Source organism: Sitophilus oryzae, unplaced genomic scaffold (genome assembly GCF_002938485.1).
Source record: "Sitophilus oryzae breed Bouriz unplaced genomic scaffold, Soryzae_2.0 scaffold_1436_pilon_pilon, whole genome shotgun sequence".
Taxonomy (NCBI): domain Eukaryota; kingdom Metazoa; phylum Arthropoda; class Insecta; order Coleoptera; family Curculionidae; genus Sitophilus; species Sitophilus oryzae.
This window is the reverse complement of record NW_022146100.1, coordinates 3,156,794-3,179,674: the sequence shown is the minus strand read 5'-3', so window position 1 is coordinate 3,179,674 and position 22,881 is coordinate 3,156,794. Positions and strand designations below refer to the sequence as shown.

Genomic DNA, 22,881 nt, shown 5'->3' with positions numbered 1-22,881 from the left:
ATTAGGATAAGCATGGAAGGATTGATTCTACCATATCTTCTAAGAATTATAAGTTTAATTTTTAAATTATTTTCATATTCATTAAGTCCAAAATGCTGCGTCTTCAGTTCTTTAAAAATGCATTAAAAATTTATTCGTTTTTTGACTTGTATGTTTTGCTTCTAGACCGACCATATTCTAAACATATGGTTATGAATATCATATTTTTTAAATTTAATTCGTTATTTCTAAATCTGTTTGGGTAATATTCAATTCCATTTTCAAAATTTCAAACAATAAAGGTTGCTATCTCCAGAAGTATATTTTTATTTCTTATTTCTGCAAGACGAATATCTGCTATCTCCATATTGTGTCTGAAAAAAATTATGTAACACGAAATATTGAGTGTTATTGTTCCCCAGCAAATAAAATTCTTATCTCTGTATCATATTAACGCATGAAAATACTTCCTACATGTGTACATATATTTTTGTACCGTTTTTTTGCTCTCCTGTAAAATTAGGGATAATGGAGTTTAGTGGTTTATCACATTTCACCGACGATATAATCTCCTATACATGGGGGCGAAGATGACAGTTTGTATTGAAATAAAATTTTGTGAGCATTTTATGCATAAATTAATGTATTATTACTTATTCTTTTTTTTTTTGTTTTCACTCTTGGGTTTAGGTCGTTTGGTTTGGCGACCTAAAGCCAAGAGTGAAAACAAAAAAATATATAGTATACAGGTCAAAGAAACGAAACAAAAAAAAAAATTACTTATTCTTAGATATTATTTTAGATTTTTCTTAATTATGGATCAATTACTGAAAAATATAAAGAAAAATTTGTAAAGGATTACCTTCATGTTATGGGTAAAATGGTGAAGAGGGTCTTTATTTATTAAAGGTACCAAACAAACCATCAATGGAACTGATCCATCACGGCCGACTTCGTTAGGATTACCTATATAAAATAAAAAAAAATCATTACCTTGTGTCAATATTTTTTAGAGAAAAAAAAAAAGGAAATAGTGTCATAAGTAATCTAAGATATATAACTATGTATCTCACTCTAATTCATGTCCTGACATAATGTTTTTACAAGACATTTTTAGAAGAACAAGCTCAATTTTTTATGAAGAACGCATTTTTTATCAAAATAAAAAATGTTTTCTCTTGTAAAGGCAGAAAATCGGCGGGGACAGACTATATTTTTTGATTTCATTACGAATGTATAGTTTTCAGATTTTTCTCTATACTTGGTAGTTTACGATGATACAAAGAAAAGAAGGTATGATATTGCGCAGGTCGGTTGCTACGTCACAGGTGATATCGGCTCCGCGCGCCAATTTCATAGCGTCAAACTGATGACACATAATAAAAATGTGAAAATGACTTTTCAAATATCAAGCTTAATGATTTGACATAACTTTTGAGGTTATGTCCTAATTCTTCCCTATTAGCGGTCTTTTTTATTGGTGGTAATTGAACAATATGGATATTTTTGTATGGCGTACTGATGTCACAGGTGATATGCGCAAACTGAATGAAATTAGAGTCGCCATCCATCATACCTTGTTTTCTTTGTATCATGGTATAAGACGGTATTATTTGCCAAATTTCATAGTTCTAGGTCAATGGAAAATACCCAATAAATGTTGATTCCCTTGATCCGTATCTTTTTTTAGCGTCAGACACCAAATGGCACAAACTAATTCAATGTGTAAACAAAAAAAGAGGTTTACCTTTGAATTAAAATTTTAAGGAAGGAGCATATCAAAAAACTTCGTCGAGTGCGATGGGGACCAAAAATGGCCGACTTAATTCCGGTTTATCAGTGCCGTTCTAATTTTATTCAAAACGTGTAAAAATATGATGTAGGGTAGACTCAATAATTTTTGTTTTATTTTACGTTGTCAATAAAAATTGGTGGTTATTAAAATTGTTATAAAAATATATAATTTTAATAAAAAACTAATAATAATACAAACATCCAGAGGTTGGAAGCGTCTTGAGGCTAACCGACAATACACATGGTCAAGCAAGACACATCTTCTACCTGGTCACCAAGGAATGGTCGCCGAGTAAGCCGAATTATCTCAATCTATGGAAGACCCTGATTGAACTGAGAGAAGTCCTGCTAAACAACAACATTACACGATTAGCCATTCCGAAGCTGGCGTGGGGACTCGATGGTTTGGGTTGGCGTACAATCCGGAACATGATTGAAATCTTATTTAGATTTACGGGAATCGAGATCCCCGTTTGTTGCTACCAAAGCTGAGATCGGGAGAGAAAACTGTAGACTGCTATTTCTACCAGATTTCTCAATGCACCAGGGGCCAGCTTTGCAAATACCGTGTTCTAGATAAATAGTTTGTATATAGTTCTTTAAATCTTTTAATCGTTATTGTTTGTTACTTAGTGTGAAAATAAATTGTGTTTAAATAAATTGTGACTTTCTATCCACACGGAACCGAGGAAAAATATAACAATATAGTCACTTAGTAGCTAAAAGTTATTCCATTACTTATCTCGATTTTTAACCGAGAACTACCGCACGCTACACAACCAACTACACACACCGGAAAAGTCTAGGGATATTACAATTTTATCCAGCCATCGTCAGTAATTTTATTATTTGCATTTCTGATATAATAAAATTAAAACAAATAGTTTACAGGACGTATTGGAAATAAAAATGCGAAATTTACCGAATTTTTCAAATTTACCTTGATTTTTATTGAACTCAAAAAAATACACACATTTTTTTTTATTCTAAACTGTGAATTAAAAAAAAGATAAAACCATTTTTACTTAATAAAGGGTATGGCCTCCTCTACTGTTCATTACAGCCCTACATCGTCCCTCCATGCTCCAGATCAGGTTGTCGATCTCTTCTTGAGGTACAGCCTGCCACGCTGCATTCAAGGCCCGAACCAGATCCCTACGAGTTTCACGAGGCATACCCATTCTCAAAATTCTTCTTTGGACCGCGTCCCATACGTGCTCGATGGGGTTGAGGTCAGGAGATTGTGCCGGTCAGGGTAAGATGTTTAATTGAAGAGCATTGATAAACTCAGTTACCACTCTGGCTGTATGAGGCCGTGCATTGTCATGCATGAGAATGAAGTTTCTCCCAAAATCATTGGCATATGGTAACACGACAGGCTCAAGAATTAAATCACGATATGTGATTCCTGTTAGAAACCTTTCAAGAAAAACGAGATCGGTTTTTCGGCCTAACTGGACTACTCCCCAGACCATAACTGTTCCATCTTGATAAGGGTGCACTTGAACATGATCCAACCGAATAAGATTTCCCGGTTCTCTCCATACCCTAAGCCTTCTCGAATCCAGATGAATTCCAAAGCGTGACTCATCCGTGAAGAGATCACTGGCCCATTGTTCATTCGGCCACTGAACATGATCTTGAGCCCACAAATATCGTACCTCTCGATTTCCTCTCGTTAAGGGTTGAGCTCTCCAGAGGCGTCTGCTTCTTAAGTTGACCTCTCTTAATCTATTGCGAACAGTGTCAGGATTAACGGTTACATTATGTGTTTCCTGGAGAATTAAACTAAGCTCTGGTGCTGTAAGAGTCGGTCGGCGTCGAGCATTTAATTGTAAAAATGATCTTGCTGAGGGGTAGTAATGCGATGTCGCCCTGTGTGCCTTTCAGCAACATCGCCACTTTCACGGTAGCGTGCACTTAATCGCGATATTACACTTTGCGTTGTATTTAATGCTCTAGCTACGTCGATTTGGCGCATTCCAGCTTCGAGCATACCCATGGCCCTTAGCATTTCGTCTCTGTTAAGATGTCTACGCTCCATAATGTCATTTAATACTAAACAGAGTTATTTGATTGAATTCTGGCCAGTTATCATAAAAACATAGCCAGTACAGGTTAAATTCGAACAATTGATGCTAGGTGCTTTTTATACATTTGACAAAAAATGCACAGACACTTTTGCAAATATCCCAAATTTAGAAATAACTAGTGTGACTACTTCGTTTCAATCGAAGTAGAAAGAATCGGCCTACGAATATGTGGTTGTTTATTCAAAACATTTATTTTTAACTTTAATAAAATGATATCCCTAGATTTTTTCGGTGTGTGTATTTTACACTTTCTACCACAAAAAAGTTTCGTTCTAGATTTACTAGCTCTAAACAACTACCAGTTGTAGAATAAATAAGAATAAAATAAATAAGTAGGCTCGTAAAGTCAGACGACAATCCGCAAAGTTTCAAATCAAATTAAAATGTGTCAAATGAATCGTCAATCAGAACTGTCAAGGATCCCCAACCTAGACCCCCACATCCGTCTACCATGCATGAATACAGGGATATAGTAAACGCCACGAATGTTTGGGAGTGATTCATCGGTCGCTACCATGTGAACTAATCTGCTCAAGGTCACAAAAAAACTTAATTCCAGTGCCGTGGTGTTTCAAGTCATATAATAATCAATATATAAACTGTTGTAATTTGTTGTTTTAACTGTCAAAGTCTTGTCAAAACATATATTTGGTTATAAATTTAGTACAAAGTAGTTAGTTGCAAATTTAGTACAATTTAGCTTGCGCAAACCAGTTTGCGTAAATTATGGGTTTATGCTTCTGACCTTAGCCTTAACACTAACATTAGCCCTAACCCTAAGAATATGATTCAACGTTAAGGAACGCTAGCGTTCATGCTTCCGTTGTATCGATCCTAACATTAGCCTTAGTCCTAACAGGTTGGGATATTTTCTATTCTTAGGGCTAATGCTAATTCAAAACTGAATCGCGCATGCTCAAAACTAGAGGTTTTAAAAATTCTCGAAATAATGCCGACATGTTGAATATGACGGTTTATAAATGTTAATAAATAATGTATTTTTTGATCTAGAAATTATTAATGTAAAAATTAGTTCCTCTAGTATTAGGAATTTTAAAAATAATTGTGAATTTAGGTTAGTTCAAAACATATGTTTTAAATGAGCGCAAGCGCTTACGAGAATATCGATTATTTGGCTAAGGCAAGTAGAAGAAGTATGAACGGCATTTCCTTTCTCAAGGTTAATTTCTTAGGGTTAATGTTAAGGGTTTGGAATTTGGAATAAACTACAACGATGGAAGGAATACGTAGAAGAACTATTTAATGATAGCAGACCGAACACTCCACCGAAAGCGGATGAAAGTAATTCACGCAATAAGATCCCAAAAAGACGGAAAAGCAACTGGCCCAGACAATATTCATGCCGAAGTTATAAAACTGATGGCTGAACAGGACGGAAGGGGGTTGCAACTGCTGGTATTCATATTCAATACAATCTACCATACAGGGACTATCCCAACGGATTGGCTACGCTCGACATTTATTACCCTTCCAAAGAAAACCCACGCTTCGAACTGCGATGAATACCGCATGATAAGTCTGATGTCCCATGTCCTCAAAATATTACTCAGAATAATTCACACCAGAATTTATAAAAGATGCGAATACCAACTAGACGAAACTCAATTTGGATTTCGCAGTGGCCTAGGTACTCGTGAGGCGTTATTCGGATTAAACGTTATCACTCAACGTTGCAGAGACATGAATGTCAATGTAATCGCTTGTTTTATAGATTATAGAAAAGCCTTTGACTGCGTTAACCATCAAAAACTTATAGAAGTCCTCAAAACAACCGGAATAGATAGAGAAGAAATTCGATTTATTACAAATCTCTACTGGCAGCAAAACGCAGTGGTTAAAATTGAAGGAACATCGTCAGAAGAAATCACGATTAAACGAGGTGTAAGACAAGGCTGTGTGCTGTCACCGCTCTTATTTAATATATATTCAGAGGCTATCTTCAAAGAAGCTCTAGAAGGAATCGAATGTGGAATTAAGATTAACGGGAAAGTGATCAATAATATCAGGTATGCCGACGATACAGCTGTGCTGGCCGAGAATGAACAAGATTTGCAGAGGCTAATGAATGAATTAGTTCGGCATAGTGAAAACTGCGGTCTCCTCATAAATACCACAAAAACGAAGGTTCTTGCATTCACCAAAACACCTGTGCAGATTCACCTGGATATCAACGGTGACCCAGTAGAGCAAGTGTCTTCATACAAGTATTTGGGGTGTATTGTAAATGATCAATGCGACCCGAAGAAAGAAATTAGAAGCCGCATAGAACAGGCTAGAAAAACATTTATAAATATGAGACAATTTTTCACAAGGTCAGATTTGAGTTTGGAGCTACGGGTACGCATAGTCAGATGCTACATTTTTTCAGTTCTCCTGTACGGGTGTGAGAGTTGGACTCTTGACATATCGTTAGAAAAAAAAATAGATGCCTTCGAAATGTATATTTACCGCCGTATATTAAGAATATCATGGGTCCAAAGAGTTTCAAATGTGGAGGTTCTTAATCGAATGAGAAAACAGAAAGAACTCATGGTTACCATCAAAGAAAGAAAAACATGCTACATAGGCCACATAATGAGGGGTAAAAAGTATGAACTTCTCAGATTAATAATTGAAGGCAAAGTCCAGGGCAAAAGATCTATCGGCAGACGCCAGAATTCCTGGCTAAAGGACATTCGTAGATGGTTTGGTTGCTCATCAATCGACATATTTCGTATGGCTGTATCTAGAATGACGTTAGCTATTTGGATCGCCAACCTTCGAAAGGAGACGGCGTCGTAAGAAGAAGAATGTTAAGGGTAAGGTTAGAGCTAATACTCGAAGTATGAACCCACCATAAACCACCATTAATACATGAATATAAAAATAGTATTACAACTCCTTCCATAGTCTTCTAAGGTCTGGTTAATTGTATGCCATATCTGCCATCATTACTTACCCCCTTCCTGCAGCAACATGTTCAGTAGCTCATAACAAACGTCCCAATCTCGCACGTGCCTAAGAACACAGGCAACCGCCGAGTTCCCTGTGTGATTTATCGACTGTCTGGCACCGGCCTGGATGAGATACCGCACCAAATGCAGTATATCCCACTTGTTCCATTTGTCGTAACCGTATTGTGCTTCTTCTAGCGCGTAGCGGACTATCAAAGCGTGCAAGGGCGTGTTTCCTAAACTATCTGGAGTATTGATGAGTTCCTTGCAGCCATGTTCCAGCAAGAGTCGGACGGTGGCTATTGTGTCTTCGGCGGATTTGTGCGCCACTAATAAAACTGCAAGAAATATGTTGGTTATACCCTTGTATATGAATTTTTAAAGTAGCTCAACCTAAGACGTTTATGGATGTAAAGCACCAGATGGCGGGGCGTATTTCACGGTCTTTTACTACAGAAAAATATTTTTTGTTACTCTGAATTTTGAAGCGACCAATAAAAACAGAGAAAATAAAAATCGATAATTTTCGGACTGTGCCAATTGGTTACTAATCGACCAGATACTTTTTGTCTATTAGATATGCTATAAAAGCTGGTAATTATACAATTCGACCATTGTAAATACCCGACAAATTCCGCAAAGCCGAGGCCGATGTTTTTCAATGATAAGAAAAAAAAAATGTTTGTTTAGATAATTTTCGAGATATTTTTTCTTTCTGAATGCACATTTTTAAAGTATTTTATATTCTTTGTCCGCTTGATCTATTATACTGGTCGCACGTATCGAAGTTCTGTTTCTTCTAGTTTTAAAAAAATGTTCTTATTTCTTTGTAGTTGTAGTAGTTGTAGTGTAAAATAAGATTAATTTTATTAAGTTTAATTATAATGTTTAGTGTAGAATACCAGAAATACTTTAGTAGTAGTGTTTTTATAGTTTATTTTGTAGTTAAGTAGTAGGTGAAGGGATAATTTGGTTATTTTTTCTTTTTGTTTGATTAATTAGTAAGTTTGATAATTTTTTCAGTGTAGAATACAAGAAGTAGTTGTGTAGTGTTTTTATAAGAGATTGTATTCGTTTATTTTGTAGATGAGTAGTAGGTGAAGGTATTTGGGTATATTTTCTTTTTTTTTTCTTCTAATTTTAGTAATTCTATTAAGTATTGTGATAGATACATATCTTCCTTCAACTTCGTTGAAAAGTGCGTTATCATATAATTTTGATTTTCTGGTAGCAGAATATACGAAGAAAAAAATCTGATCAAATTTATTTCAAATTAAATTAATCGAGTCTTATTAATCAAATTAATCTAGTCAAATAATACATAATAATAGTTAGTTTCTAAATACTATACAGGGTGAGTTTCCTACGATGTTCTCTTTGGGTATCTCGGAAACTACTGGAGATAGAGAGTCGGTTAAATGGGGAAAGAATTGCAGTTTCGTGGGGTCATTAATATGCTCCTTACGGATTTTTCGGAGAAGTTCAAGGCTTATTAGATATTTCGAAAAAAAAAACAAATTTTGGCTATTTTAAAACTTGTCTCTAATTCCATTATAATCTACCGTATGATCGAATAAAAACGGCGTCAACGATGGCTATGAAATGAAGATCGCTGTCATTTTATATGTAAAATTATATGGGAAATATCGATCGTCATTTCATAGCCATCGCTGACGCCGTTTTTATTTGATCATGCGGTATTTTAGACAAAAAGTTTTCAGATGAAGTTGTAGATAATCACATACCTAATGAGTTTGTGTTTTCTGTTTTTTTTTCTAAAGCCTGTTATTTTTGACATATGACACAAACATATGTTTTTTTTTTAAATCGAAACCATAGTTGGCCATGACTTCATAAAAAGCGCCATTTTTTAAGCTTTTCAGCGATATAGGTAGGTATAATATGTTTTTTTTTCGAAAAATTACAAGTTATAGACAATTCTTTTCATTCTTGGCTAATTTCCATACCAATAATACCATACCAATTAGTTGGCATCAAAAATGTAAAAAGTTTTATGTTTTCAAAAAAAAAATATCGTAAAATTCGTAAAGCACTCAATTTAGAATAAAATAATCTAAGAATGAAATGATTCTTTTATAAACCTGCATTAAATCAAATTAAAATAGGTATGTAACTTTTTTTTAAATATTAATTAACAGCAATTAGCATTATCATAAATTATATATAATGTACCAACATATCGAAATAATAACTTCTTTGTTAATACGGTTTAGAATTCTTAAAATAACAGGCAAAAATAATCCATAATTTACAATAAAATACAAGTTTCGTTTAAATTTCTTAATCAGTTGATCACTATTAAAGTTCGCAGAAACCCGGGCTATATTATTACATTACTCTGAGGAAAATAACGAAAATAATCGATATTTTTGACTCCGCCCCGAAAGGTTCACGATTTGTCTTCCAGTTGGCAGCACATTTTGTCTAGTCGGTTAAGCAACTTTAAGAATATATAAACAAGGGATATACATATTATGTATAAGCTTGGTGCATTTCAGTTGATTTCAAAAAATTCCGACCGCAGCCCTCTATCGGCAGAAATCAGAAGATTAACATTTCATCTTAATTTAAATTATGTATAATCTTAAGGACATCAAAGTGTTTATTACAATAAATAAGATTAATTAAATTGTTTGAAGTAGGATTTAATTTTAATATTCACATATATATATGTATATATTTTAACATTTCAATATTTAGCTCTACGTATCTATGGTATCGATAAGTACTTACCGACGTGTAATAATGTCATTTGCTGAGTTGTGGTTCGTACGGTAGTGTTAGCCCCAGCCGATATTAGAAGTTCTAAAAACTTTAGGTCATTGGAAGCGGCGTAATGGATGGGATAATACTCATCTTTCAGAATGTGTATTTCTTCTGACCTGACATTGGTGAGAAATCTGGTACAGCTCCATGCTCTACGTTCGCATGCAGCGTGTAATAATAAGGGTTTCTTTCCTCTGAACATTGAATTCTAAGGGAAACACAATGTATATATTAGTAATAATTACTAAAATACATAGTGCAATAAAGAGATAATTATTATCTCTTTATTTTTGTTAGATTTAGTAATTTAATTTTAGACGATATTTTTTTCTTCATTCTTCTTATTTTTTTGGCCCCAGACGACCACATTTATCCCCGTTACGAAGTATCTTTTGTTGGTTAGACAAATTTGTACAGAAGAAGCCACTGAGGGTAAGTCCATACCCTCGTAGGAAAAGCAGTGCCAGCGCCAGCGTAACGGCAGTGAAAGTTGTAGCTGTCCATATTAGCGATGGGAACTATCGAATGAATTAGACTATCGAATGGTTAATGAATGAATGATTTCAACTATCGAATGGTTTTATTCGAATAAAATCATTCATTCATTTGTATACTAAAGCATATGTGACAACCTCGCCGTGCGACTAAATGGTTATCGTTGAGCCACGACTATCGAATGCTTTTGATAAATGAAATTTAGTATTCGTTTGATTTTTGTATGCGTCAGTGCATTATTAGTTCTTCCAAATTTTTATAACTTCACCGTATAAATACTGTGCTATTTTTGCGTTTACTAAAATAGTTAAAATACTAAAATAGTAGTTATTTTTTAATTTTATTTATTGACGATTGTGTGCATGTGCAGGTGGTCAAAATTTTTCCGAAAAGTTGTGTGGTTTTCCGTAGTCCGATCTTTCAATTATTTAATTTTATATGGTATATGGTCTATTTTTTAATGGGAAATTTTGAGAAGTAGCAATTTTTAAGAGAGATGAGATGAACTTAAATTAATTTTAAAAGTACATATTTGTATTTTAGATGTTTTAATAATATGAATTAGTTGAACTTAATAATCATATTAAAGTAATGTGGTTAAGTAAATGGTTATCGAACTCAAACTATGGGGTGAGAAAATTAAAATGAAAGTTTTACACGTGCCAATTTAAAAAAAAAGTTAACGATGTTTGTATTTTGTTTATGCTAATTCTCTTACATGTAGTTTTTGCGAAGAAATATTTCATTTATTTTTTAAAGTAAATGCCAGTAAAAGTAAATATAATTTTTAAATAGTAATATAAAGCACCTAATATAAATAATTTTGATTTCTAATTTTTATTTATATTTTCCTTCCATTACACTGCATGCTTAGAAAATTAATAAATGTTTATATTTCATGATTTTAAAATTTGTTGTTAATATAACAAATTAGTTCTGTAATTATTATTATTTAATAAACCAACGTTGCCAAAAAATTTAGAGACTATATTATTTTTAAATAGGATCTAATATAAATAATTTTGACATCTAATTTGTTGTTTATATTTTGCTACTACTTATATTTATATTAAATGATTTTAAATTTTGTTGTTAATAGGTATAACAAATTATTACTGTCATTATTATTTATTAAACCAGTCTTTGCTTAAAAACATTAAAAATAATTTTCCTACATCTAAAATAACAAGTATTATTGCAGTGTAACAACAGAATATTAATAAAAAAAAATGCAGAATATATAGACATACTATCCCTAATTAACTAAAGCCAAACAATAATATTCTTTGCTAATATCAACTAATACCAAAATATGGCAACAGCGCCTTTCATAATGTATTTTCTGTGTAAATACTAGTACCTCAATAAAAAATAATGTGTCCTTATCTATATCTGACTCCGCAAAAAATCAAAGATGCCGGCTTCTTTCATAGCATTGCCACCGACCGCTGTCGGGTTTCTCGGAAAGAAACCTACGTCGCCGGGCGACAACTAAAATTCAGTTAATATTTTATTATAATCGATCCTGACGAATAAATGAATTTCATAAATGAATGAATTTTATAAATGAATGGTTTTTGCTGCCGAATTACTAGAATACAATATTCCAAGGCAGATGACGGATCTATTCGATAATTTTTATTCGAATAGTTTTCAACGAATGTTTTCTTACTAACTATCGAATTATTCGAATGAATTGCAACTATCGAATGTTTCGATAGTATTCATTCGATAGTTCCCACTACTAGTCCATATCATCACTTAAATTATATGTTAATGTTGTCAATTTTTATACAGTTTAAATAAGGAAAAAAACATATAAAAATATATCAAAATGATTAAAACGAAAACATAAACATAGGAGTGAGATGGAGGTGATAATGAAAAAGAACAGAAAATATTTAAATGTAATATCTGTCAATTTACGCTTCTTGAAACTTACCCAGGGATCTTCACTTTTTTGTATCAGCATCACTAAAATGTTGACTTGATCACCGTCCAATGCATAGTATATCGCCGACTGCAGTTTGCTCAAAGGTCTTGTATCTCTGTTGTCCCTTTCGATGCACGTTTCTTCTTGCTGTATAGTTTGTGCTTGAAAAAGGAAGTCAAACTTTTTATAGTGATTTGTAGGAATCGGGGACTCTTACCATATTTTCCTCTTTCTTCGCAGTTGCTGCTGTGGGGTCCAGGCCAACACATTCGCGCCTCCACGTCGATCTTGGCACCGTGTTTGAGAAGTAGATCAACACATTCATCGTGACTAAAGAAAAGACATAAATAATGGAAAAATCTCACCATATACACAATGTATACAAGCTCAATATCACTCATGCAACAAAATCCACGCAAATTGTTTGCGTAGCTCTTAAAAGACCTCCAATAGATTTCATACAATTATGATGCTTTGTTGCTCTTTGGATGTCAATTGAGTGAGGGTGCAGCCACACTATCCTAAAAACGGCGTATCGGCGTAACGGCGTAATGACCTTGAATAGATTTCCAGTAATTCTATTGGCTGAAACATTCATCTGTCAGAAATTTTATCTGTCAAATTCATCTGTCAAATATTTCAGCCAATAGAATTACTGGAAATCGATTCAAGGTCGTTACGCCGTTACGCCGTTTTTAGGATAGTGTGGCTGCACCCTGAGTCGTTATTTTATTAGAGTTTTGTGGAAATTAAGAAAGTGGAAAAATTTTTCGTTAAAAACGGCTGGGAAATGACAATCCATGATAATTTTGACGGGGTCAATCTCTAGACGTTATTTACTAAAAATTGACATAAAACTTGTCAAAAATTAATATTAATTATAGAAAGATTAAAATAGGATAGAACGTTTCCAGACCCACAAATCTAATTCCAATAAACTATTTTTACTGGAATTTAAAAATAATTTTAACACAATATAAATAAATTTTATAAAAAAAACTTTTTTAAAAACAAGCTTTTATTTAAATACACTAAAAAGAATAGAATAAACTTTTTCTTTAAAACTTTTATTATGAACTTATAACGTCATTACACAATTTTAATATTATATAAAAGCTTGTCGCGAGATTTGAGTGTCCAGTTGCACTCATAAAAATATGGTACGACAACTTTATCTTGTAATTCCTGGTCTAGTGGTCTATCATAACACAAACTTTGAAAATGAGACAGGGTAGACACAGGTTTTAGTTAATTTACTTGATTATCGATGTAGAGAAATCTCGCGACAAGCTTTTATATAATATTAAAATTGTGTAATGACGTTATAAGTTCATAATAAAAGTTCTAAAGAAAAAGTTTATTATATTCTTTTTAGTGTATTTAAACAACTTGTTTTTAAAAGTTTTTTTTATAAAATTTATTTTCTACTTTTTAGTTATGCTGGTTTCTCAGTGCCACACACTTAAACTCAATTTTTTTCTTAAATAACTTTCTATGGGCATCCTAATAATATGTATATCGATTTTCATTAAAAAAGGAGAACTTAAAAAAACGACAGTTGTCAAATTTTGACAGTTCAAATGTGAAAGAAATAAAATGAAAACCGACTATGGGGTAGGGGGCATCCAATATATCGATTTTTATCAAAATCGGATAAATTTAAAAAAAATTTGACAGCTGCCAAATTTGACAGTTCAAAATTTTTTTCTTTCATTTTAGCCCATGGCCGTCCTATATATTAATTTTTATCAAAATCGGACAACTTTGAAAATTTTTTGACAGCTGTCAAATTTGACAGCTCAAAATTTTTTTCTTTCATTTTAGCCCATGGCCATCCTATATATCGGTTTTTATCAAAATCGGACAACTTTGAAATTTTTTTTACAGCTGTCAAATTTGACAGCTCAAAATTTGTTTCTTTCATTTTAGCCCATGGCCATCCTATATATCAATTTTTATGAAAATCGGTTGACTTTGAAATTTTGACATGTCATTAAACTGTCATTTTTTCAATATGGCCGCCCATATAATTTTTTTCATATGTATATACCCACAATATACCGTATGATCGAGAAAAAACGGCGTCCAGTTGGAACCTATATTATATAATTTCAGCCCGATCCATTCATAAATAGAATTTTAAAAAACCAAAAACCTCAAAAATGCCGCCATTTTGACAGCTGTCAAAAATTCGAGTCATGCCCAGGGCTGCCGAAGTTGCTACTTTAGTACTTTACTTTTATATATTTTCTGCTGCTCTACTACTGTTTAGTACAAATCTACTACTAATCTATAGTATCTACGTAATTTACACATTTACACATGATCGAATTTATTGTGTGTAATTTGGCAACATTGACAACCTGTAAGTTACGCCCTCAACGCCGAACGCGATCCATGCCATGCGCCCTTCACGTTCATGCGCCGAACGATGAGCAGGAGATATTTCATTTTATTTAGGTACTCTGATTTTATTACTCCGTTGTCAGTTATTAGTATCAGTAGTACCACAATTCTCCGACACCAATGACTAAAGAATATAAGGACATGTAACGCCCCTATACGGGCTGCAGCAGAATTTGTGACCTTTTTTTTGTTTTGGTGGCAAACAATGAGTCATCATTTGGACACCAGCGACAATTTTAGCGATTTTTAATAGTTTGTGTGTAGTAAACTTTGTATAATAGCTATTTATGTAACTAGTACCTAAAATGATGTTTTTTAGGACGAATCATTACTGTTTGCGGACGAGGCGTTAGCCGAGTCCGAAATAGTAGATGAGTCCTAAAAAACATAATTTAGGTACGTGTTACATACACTATTTTTTGTCATACGCTTTTTACAGTTTTTTAGAACGCATATTTGCAAATTTTCCATATTTGAAATTATAATGTTTGAAAAAGTTGGCTTATAAATTCATATCTTAGTAACGAGTTTGTTTATTTCATCGCATTTTGACATGTCATTCATAGATAAATGCAACAAGTTTAGATTGGAAAGCCCGTAAAAATTTTAGGTCGCGAAATTATTTTGGGTCGCGACCGTTATACGCGATCTGGCGCTGCTATAGCGGTCGCTAAGAACAACGGCAAACAAAAACAGAAATTATTTTCTCTTGTCAAAGTCAGAATCTTCAAAAATCATAATAATCTTTCAAAATCTAAACCGCTCTCATTAAAGAAATTCCGAAAAGTGTTTATATAGCGTCCATTTTCAAAGTAATTATTGCTATCTTGTGAGTTTAATTCAAGTTTTATTTACTCCAACCGGTGATAATTGTGAAAAAGTGGCATTAAAAACTTAAAAAGCTGTGCTGTGAACTGTGAACTGCAAAAACCATCGTGGATCGTGGCATAACATCGATTTCCAATGTTTCATAGGTATTTCATACATGCGTCCTTATATAAAATAAAGTTTCTTGTATGCAACACACTGTATTTTATTTATAAAATTAAACGAAAATTATAATAAATTTGAATAAACAATATTTGGCGATATAATTCCGGAAAAAGCCGAACCGCTCCGAAATTTTCAAAAGTTTTGGGTCGCGACCGTTGCAAGAATAGCGCCAAATAGTGTTTACATTGTCCTTATGGGCACTTTCCAATCTAAACTTGTTTCATTTATCTATGATGTCATTCGAAATTTGTCACAAAATCACACAAATTCATCAACAATTTTAAAATGTTCCAAAATCCCGAACATATTGCTAATAAGGCCAAAGAAATCGTGTTGGATTTACTTCCTGTGAAGTCTCGTGCCATTTACCAGAAAGAATATGATGTTTTTAATGAATGGAAAGACAAAAATGGCGTATTCGTTGTAAATGAAGATGTATTGCTAAATTATTTCCACGAAAAGTAAGTACCTAGGTACCTATTTAAAAGAGGCTTTAAATTAAAATATTCTTAAATTACAGTCACAAACATTCAAACCATCGTCAATTTGGTCGAAATATTCCATGCTGAGAGCAGTGTTAAGTGTTAAAGAAGATATTTATATTGACAAATTTCCAAAACTTATTGCTTTTTGAAGAGGAATTCGGTTGGTTACGAGCCTAAAAGTCTAAGGTTTTGTCCATAAAAGAGATCGGTGATTTTTGGCCACGGCTAGTGATGAAACTTATTTACTTACTAAGGTAAGTTTGCGATAATGATTTTTAAAATATATAGATGGTTTCTTATTCCATTGTATTTGATTTTTAGGTAGCTCTTGTCATTGGCCTTTGTGGAGCATGTAGAAGAGAAGAATTGTACTCTCTACGAGTGCAAGACATCATAGAAAAGAGACAACAGCTGCCTTTTAGTTACCCTTGCGGATACAAAAACTAATATCAAAAGAGTGTTTCCGGTGGTGAACGAAGGGAACGTTGTCAATCCAGTTGAGTTGTATAGAAAATATGCTTGTCTTAGGCCAAAAAATGTACCACATGATTATGTCTTGTTTGTGACTGTAATTTAAGAATATTTTAATTTAAAAGCCTCTTTTAAATAGGTACCTAGGTACTTACTTTAAACAAATAACTTAGCTTTTGATATTGTTAGTATTTAATAATTTAATTATAAATATATGTATAATTTTATGTGATTTTGTGACAAATTTCGAATGACAAAATAAAACAACCAAATAACGAATTTAGACATTTTAGTCCATAAAGGTTGCCATGACGACCTTTACGGCCTAGGCCGAAAAAGAAACATTTTACGGACTGAAATGAGTCCGTAAAATAGCTGTTTTTGGGAGCGTATGACAAAAACTTTATTACAATGGTGATGAGTTGTTCAGCTTTCAAGTGCAAAAGCAGCAGCTATAAGAAAGAGCCAGGAGTTACCTTTCATAGGTAAATAAACAGTCCACTCCAACTTTTTGGCGTTTTCTTATCGAAAACGTCGATACTAGTTTTGTACCTTTTGTTAACATTTTAATACGTTTTTTTCGTAATTAATTAGGATGATACACCATAGGCGTAGTCAAAACAATTATCAAAAATATAAATATTGCTTCAAACCTTTGAATAAGAAGACTAAGGAAGGAGCATAATGCTATCCATGTATTCATGCATGGTGGGCGGAAAAGCCACCATAAAAGCTCTCTAGGGTGGGGATCCTTGACAGTTCTGTTTGACGATTCATTTGACACATTTGAATTTGATTTGAAATTTTGTGGATTTGTCAGTCTTTACGGAGCTTATTTTATGTTATTTATTATTTATTCTACTACTGATAGTTGTATAAAGGTAGTAAATCTAGATGGAAATTGTAGCAGAACTTAAATTAACAGTGACACTATCGCGATTTATCGAAAAAGACTCTAAAATAGTTGGTTGTGTAGCGTGCGGTAGATCTCGGCAAAAATTGAGTGAAATAATGGAACAACTTTTCGCTAGTAAGTGACTATATAATATACATACGTGTAGTAAACCGATCATTTATGAAATTCACTTAAATTAACTAAATTATACATATTTTTCTTGCATTTTAGCTTTTATTTATTACTTGACAAAGATTAGATGTCAAAGAATTTAGATACGTTAATTTGACTGGCTTCAGTAGCGTATCGGATGTTTGTGTTAATAAATACTTATTATAACTTATCTATTTTTATTAGAATTATATATTTTTAACAATTTTAATAACTACCAACATTTATTCACAACGTAAAATAAAACAACAAATTATTGAGTCTACCGCACGTCTACCCTACATCATAGTTTTACATTTTTTAAATAAAATTAGAACGACACTGATAAACCGGAATTTAAGTGGGCCATATTTGAGGCCCATCGCGGTGTACCTAAGATTTTTGATATGCTCCTTCCTTAGTCTTCTTATTCAAAGCTTCAAACAGCTAGGTTAAGAAAAATATGTGCCACGGCACTGTTTGGTGACATCGTCACAATTTGCTCTCGGGTGTTATTTGTCCTTGGATTCTTTAGTCATTGTCCGACACGAATTTTGACAGATGTCAAGGATTTAAAAGAAAACGAATACCCTATGTTAATGCTAAGGTTAATACCTTATGGGCCTTAATATCGTCTATTTACTATTAATTTTTTCGACATTGAGAAAAAATAGCAACCTACTAAAAAAGGTTAATCAGATTCGCAACTACACTGCTACTACTCTTCCGCCTTGATCTACTACTCTTTTTTTTGAGGATCTAGTACTATTTCAATTAGTGTAGTGGCAGCACTGGTCATGCCTTGCAAAAAAATGTCATTGGGACTGAACCTACATGCCAAATTTCAATCTCCTACAATAAAAGGAAGTGGTTTTAATTTAGCTTACAAGATTTGCCCCGAACAAACATACATACATAGATAGTTACATACAAAGCAAGTTAAATAAAAGCTTATAAAATAATTACAACCTTTTTAAGGCCAACTCCTCAGCTGTCTTTGGTGCCGTTTTTATTCGATCTTATAGTACTTTGAAGATGGTATAGAAACAAAAAAATATATTACCCTTTCATGCAAGCTATATGAAGTGGCAAACTGCAGGGAAACCTGTTGACATCAGCAGCAGTGTGTCTAGCTAGTAACCAACGGACCAATTCCACGTTGTTGGCACCTACACATTTTTGTAATAGGTTGTAACCAGCCTCATCATGAATTGCTAGTATATTTTCATTCTGTAAATAATATCAATTTTAGTTAATACTAATAAATATAGAAAATAAAACGGATCTTCTAAGCCAAATCTAGTTAATAAGTTTCCATAATGTTAAATATGATAAAGATTTATTAATGTATAGGTATAATTACTTTTGGAATTTGTAGCAATAACCCCTCTAGTCTTTGAACTCCAATTTTCGGATTTGCTGTCAGGGCGTCAAAAATTGTTTGAACTTTTTGTCTAGTTGAATCAGTTACTTTATGACCATGACCATTGCTCAATAGTGCACTGCCAGATTGAAAAACTTGGCTCACCGAACCACCCATGATATTGATTGTTGGTCTACCTATTCATGTTGATCGTGTAACACCTAGAAAAATAAAAAAAATCCAAGGGCTAAATACCACAGTTGGCCAAACATTTTTATGATCAAGGACACTTAGTCGGAATGACAGTTAAAAATTTCACACAATGATTTTCTGATTTGGTATTACCCTTAAACAAGGGTATTACTATTCATATTTTTGGAGTTTTGGGGACTAAACTAATAGAAAATCGGTGTTTGGTTTGGTTTTTATTTATTGTTTCAAGGCTAAACGATGACCGATGGACGAAGTGAATAATAGAATGAAAACCTTGTTCATAAAAGATATCTGTGTTTCATAAAAGAAATGAAACGCAGATATCAAGGTGGACGGAACATTGCAATGATGGCTGATGACTGCTGGTCAGTAAAAAGGGACAATCTGGCTATGGAATACATAAGAAAATCCACTACAGGAAGTTTTTCTTTCAAGATAGGGTCCAAAATAGCCCAGAGCCTATACAGGCCGAGGTTCAACAAATTAGCGACAAGCTGCAATTTTTCATGGAGCTTCATTTTGTAGATCTATAAACATCCTAAAACCCCAGCGATGAACCGTTGAGCCCGTCACCCCAAAACCACCCCCACAAGGGGTAAAAATGGCCTTTTTTTACTTTTTCTTCAATAACTCTAAAACTACGAATTTTAGGAAAAAAGGTCACGAGTAAAAAATTGAAGAGAAGAAAATTTCATACCACACAGGTAAAGAACCAAAATTTTTAGAATTTCAGTGGCACAGGTGCGAATTTTTTAATTTAGGAGGATTGTTTTAATAACCCACTTCAAATGAAAGCATTTTTGAGATAAATCTCCAAACCAAAAAATGTATTATGATACAAGTTCCTATAAAACGATCTTTTTAATAAAGGTAAGTTACCAGTGGCGGAGATAATTTTTTTAAATGTGCGTTTTTTACCTTTTAAAAACATTGAATAAGAAAAATTGCGTTTAATAACAAAATAAGAAAAACCTTAGCTCAAAAATAGAATAACTTATCTTAAGGGTAGTCCTCACTCACAGTATCTGCTGGCGGAACGAATAGATATGTTACTAGTGATATTATTTTGTGAGTTTTATTCAAAATCTGAGCCAGATAGGTATAGGAAAGCCCAATATAGTTTGAAAGAGCATTTAAATCTGCTTCGACTTATTTAAAAAAAATACATAGTGTTGCATTTGAAATAACGAAGTTTTTATGTAAAATAAATATTTAAAATAGACCAGCAATTTTTGCTACCCCTGTATACATTTAAGGAAGGAATAACATTTTTCTGTAAAGTTTATTTCTCTACCTTTAAACTCAGCACAAGAACTAATTCTGAAAAGTCATGTACAGGGTGTTAATAATCTATTCTATTGTACGAGGCATGTTTTTTAAGTAAGTACCGTTTTGGAATTAAAAAAAAACGTGCTGAGATATCGCAATAATTTTATTTTTACATGAAAGCCTGTACCTTAATCTACTTTTCTACATAATTTCCGTGAATATTGAGGCACTTGTCATAACGTGGCACCAGTTTTTCAATACCCTCCTCATAAAATTCTGCCGCCTGACTGGTTAACCACTGTATCACAACTGTTTTGACTTCGTTATCGTCTTGAAGACGCTGACCGCCCAGGTGTTTCTTCAAATGCAGGAATAAATGGTAGTCACTGGGCGCCAGATCAGGGCTGTATGGAGGATGATCTAGAGTTTCCCATTTAAAAGATTTGATGAGATCTTTGGTCAATGCAAATCCGTCAACATTTTCGGAACCCAACGTGAACACAATTTCCGGTAATTCAAGTTCTCGGTCACAATGCGATACAAAACACTACGAGAACATTGAGGAAAGTAGTCGCACAATGATGAGATTGTAAAGCGTCTGATTTCTTTCACCTTTTCGTCCACTTTCTGCACCAAATCTTCATTAACGACCGAAGGACGCCCACTTCGTTCTTCATCATGCACATTTGTGCGGCCATCTTTAAATGCTCTCACCCATTTCCTTACCATTCCATCACTCATAATGTTTTGTCCGTAAACTTCACAGATCTAACGATGAATATCGATCGGTTTTACGCCTTTAGCACTAAGAAATCGTATGACAGCCCGTACTTCACAATCGGCGGGGCTCACGATTGTCGGAGGCATCTTAAACACTCAATAAACAACGTATACAATGAAGAATCAGACTGTACTGGCGTCTGTGCATAGACAAGAGATGTAGGTAACCAGCGCGCATGCGCGGAACGCCGACCGTAGCGCTGCGGCGGCGGAATCGCAAAACGGTACTTACTTAAAAAACATGCCTCGTAGCATGCAAATTTAAATATCTTTCAATATCTCAAAAACCAAAGATTTTAAACATATTTAACCCTTATAATAAATATCTTTTTTTGGGCCCAAGAATCCAAAAATGAAATAAAATACCGGGTGTTCCATAAGAAAAAATATAACTTTGGTATGGATCTTAGTTCTGAAACACCCTGTACATTTCAAAATAATTTTAAATTGTGCACATTCCCTCCCCACATATACCCATAAAATATTTTGTTTCTACATCTTTCCGTTTTCGTATAATCAACCGAGGCGAATGAGGTGCGCCACCCTGTACAGTACATCTGCTGGATCTGTGTCTATGAAAGGAATGCGGACAAAAAACATTTAAATAAACATCAATATATTTTATACGTCGATTTGACGAGTGCGTCACCACAAATCGCTCCGCCCACTCATTTAATTGGCTACTTGCAAATTTGTTGAATTTTTATTGATGGGACGCGTCGTCTATTTTTTTACGAAAACCATCGAGAGAATATCGTTTCCCCTCTCACGGATACCCCGTAGCTACAGAACGGACAGACGTACTGTATATGTACTTGACCTTATATGCTAGACGTCGATACTAGTTTTGTACCTTTTCTTAACATTTTAATACGTTTTTTTGCAATTAATTAGTATGAGACCACCTAAATAAGCAGCATACACAATAGGCGTAGTCAAAACATTTATTAAAAACATAAATATCTCTTCAAGCAGCTAAGTTAAGAAAAATATGTGGCACGGCACTGTTTGGAGGTATGGTAACAATTTGGTCTCTGGTGTTATTTAGTCAACTTTAGTCATTGAAAGAAATATTAAAAATTTCACCAGTAAATTTCATCATTCAAAAAAGTGACCAAGAAAAACAATAACATACTACCTAATTTTCCTTGTTTTTGCTTTATTGATATTTTGCTTATCAGTGTATTCACATATTGACATTTTTTTGTATATTATACAAAAAATATATTAAAAAAACAATACTTATTGTAAAATGTTAAGAATATTTATAAGGAAACCATTTTTAGCTGTTTATATTTCTTTCTAAAACTTATATATTTTGATTTCCAAAAAAACAATACACTTTATCCCTTATTTTTATATACTACCTTACTGGAGTTATAAAATTAAAACTCTCTAGTACATTATAATTCCAAAATATTGAAAAAATACTTATTCTCAGTATATTTTTGCTTTAATATAATAATAATAGGTAGGTATATAGTACCACTAGTACCCTTATTATATTATATCCTTCCTATTTTATTATTAAAACCTTTACTAAATAATTTTTGGTACCTATTTAAAAAAATAAAAGATGGCACTTTGCCTGTTCATCCCAGTGCTAGATTTTCATTTTCATTTTGCATTTAAATACACAAATTTTATATATTATTCAGATTTAATAGACATTGTAAATTTACTTAAATACTCACTGTTTTCCTAAAAGCCATAATCATAATTTATTTTAAAAACAATAAATAACTATTATTAACAATTGACGTTCTATCACACCAAACTATAATCAATGCTTGAACCCATAAAATAATAGCTTGAAACAAA

At 33.1% G+C, this 22,881-nt stretch overlaps 1 protein-coding gene across 3 annotated transcripts in view; it reads right to left on the bottom strand.

Annotated features, from left to right (window-relative positions):
- The window catches only part of LOC115876446 (ankyrin-3), a 28,649-nt gene that overhangs the window by 4,027 nt on the left and 1,741 nt on the right, over positions 1 to 22,881 (bottom strand). For 2 of the 3 annotated variants that reach the window (XM_030892221.1, XM_030892222.1), the window contains 7 exons: positions 18,799 to 19,019; positions 18,499 to 18,665; positions 12,253 to 12,365; positions 12,045 to 12,196; positions 9,575 to 9,815; positions 6,826 to 7,158; positions 842 to 945 (listed from right to left, as the gene is read on the bottom strand). In XM_030892221.1, the coding sequence (XP_030748081.1) occupies positions 842 to 945; positions 6,826 to 7,158; positions 9,575 to 9,815; positions 12,045 to 12,196; positions 12,253 to 12,365; positions 18,499 to 18,665; positions 18,799 to 18,975 (1,287 nt within the window). In that variant the 5' untranslated portion in view covers positions 18,976 to 19,019. Of the gene's footprint in view, positions 1 to 841; positions 946 to 6,825; positions 7,159 to 9,574; positions 9,816 to 12,044; positions 12,197 to 12,252; positions 12,366 to 18,498; positions 18,666 to 18,798; positions 19,020 to 22,754; positions 22,808 to 22,881 lie in introns of those variants that run through there. The other variant, XM_030892223.1, reaches the window with a different exon arrangement.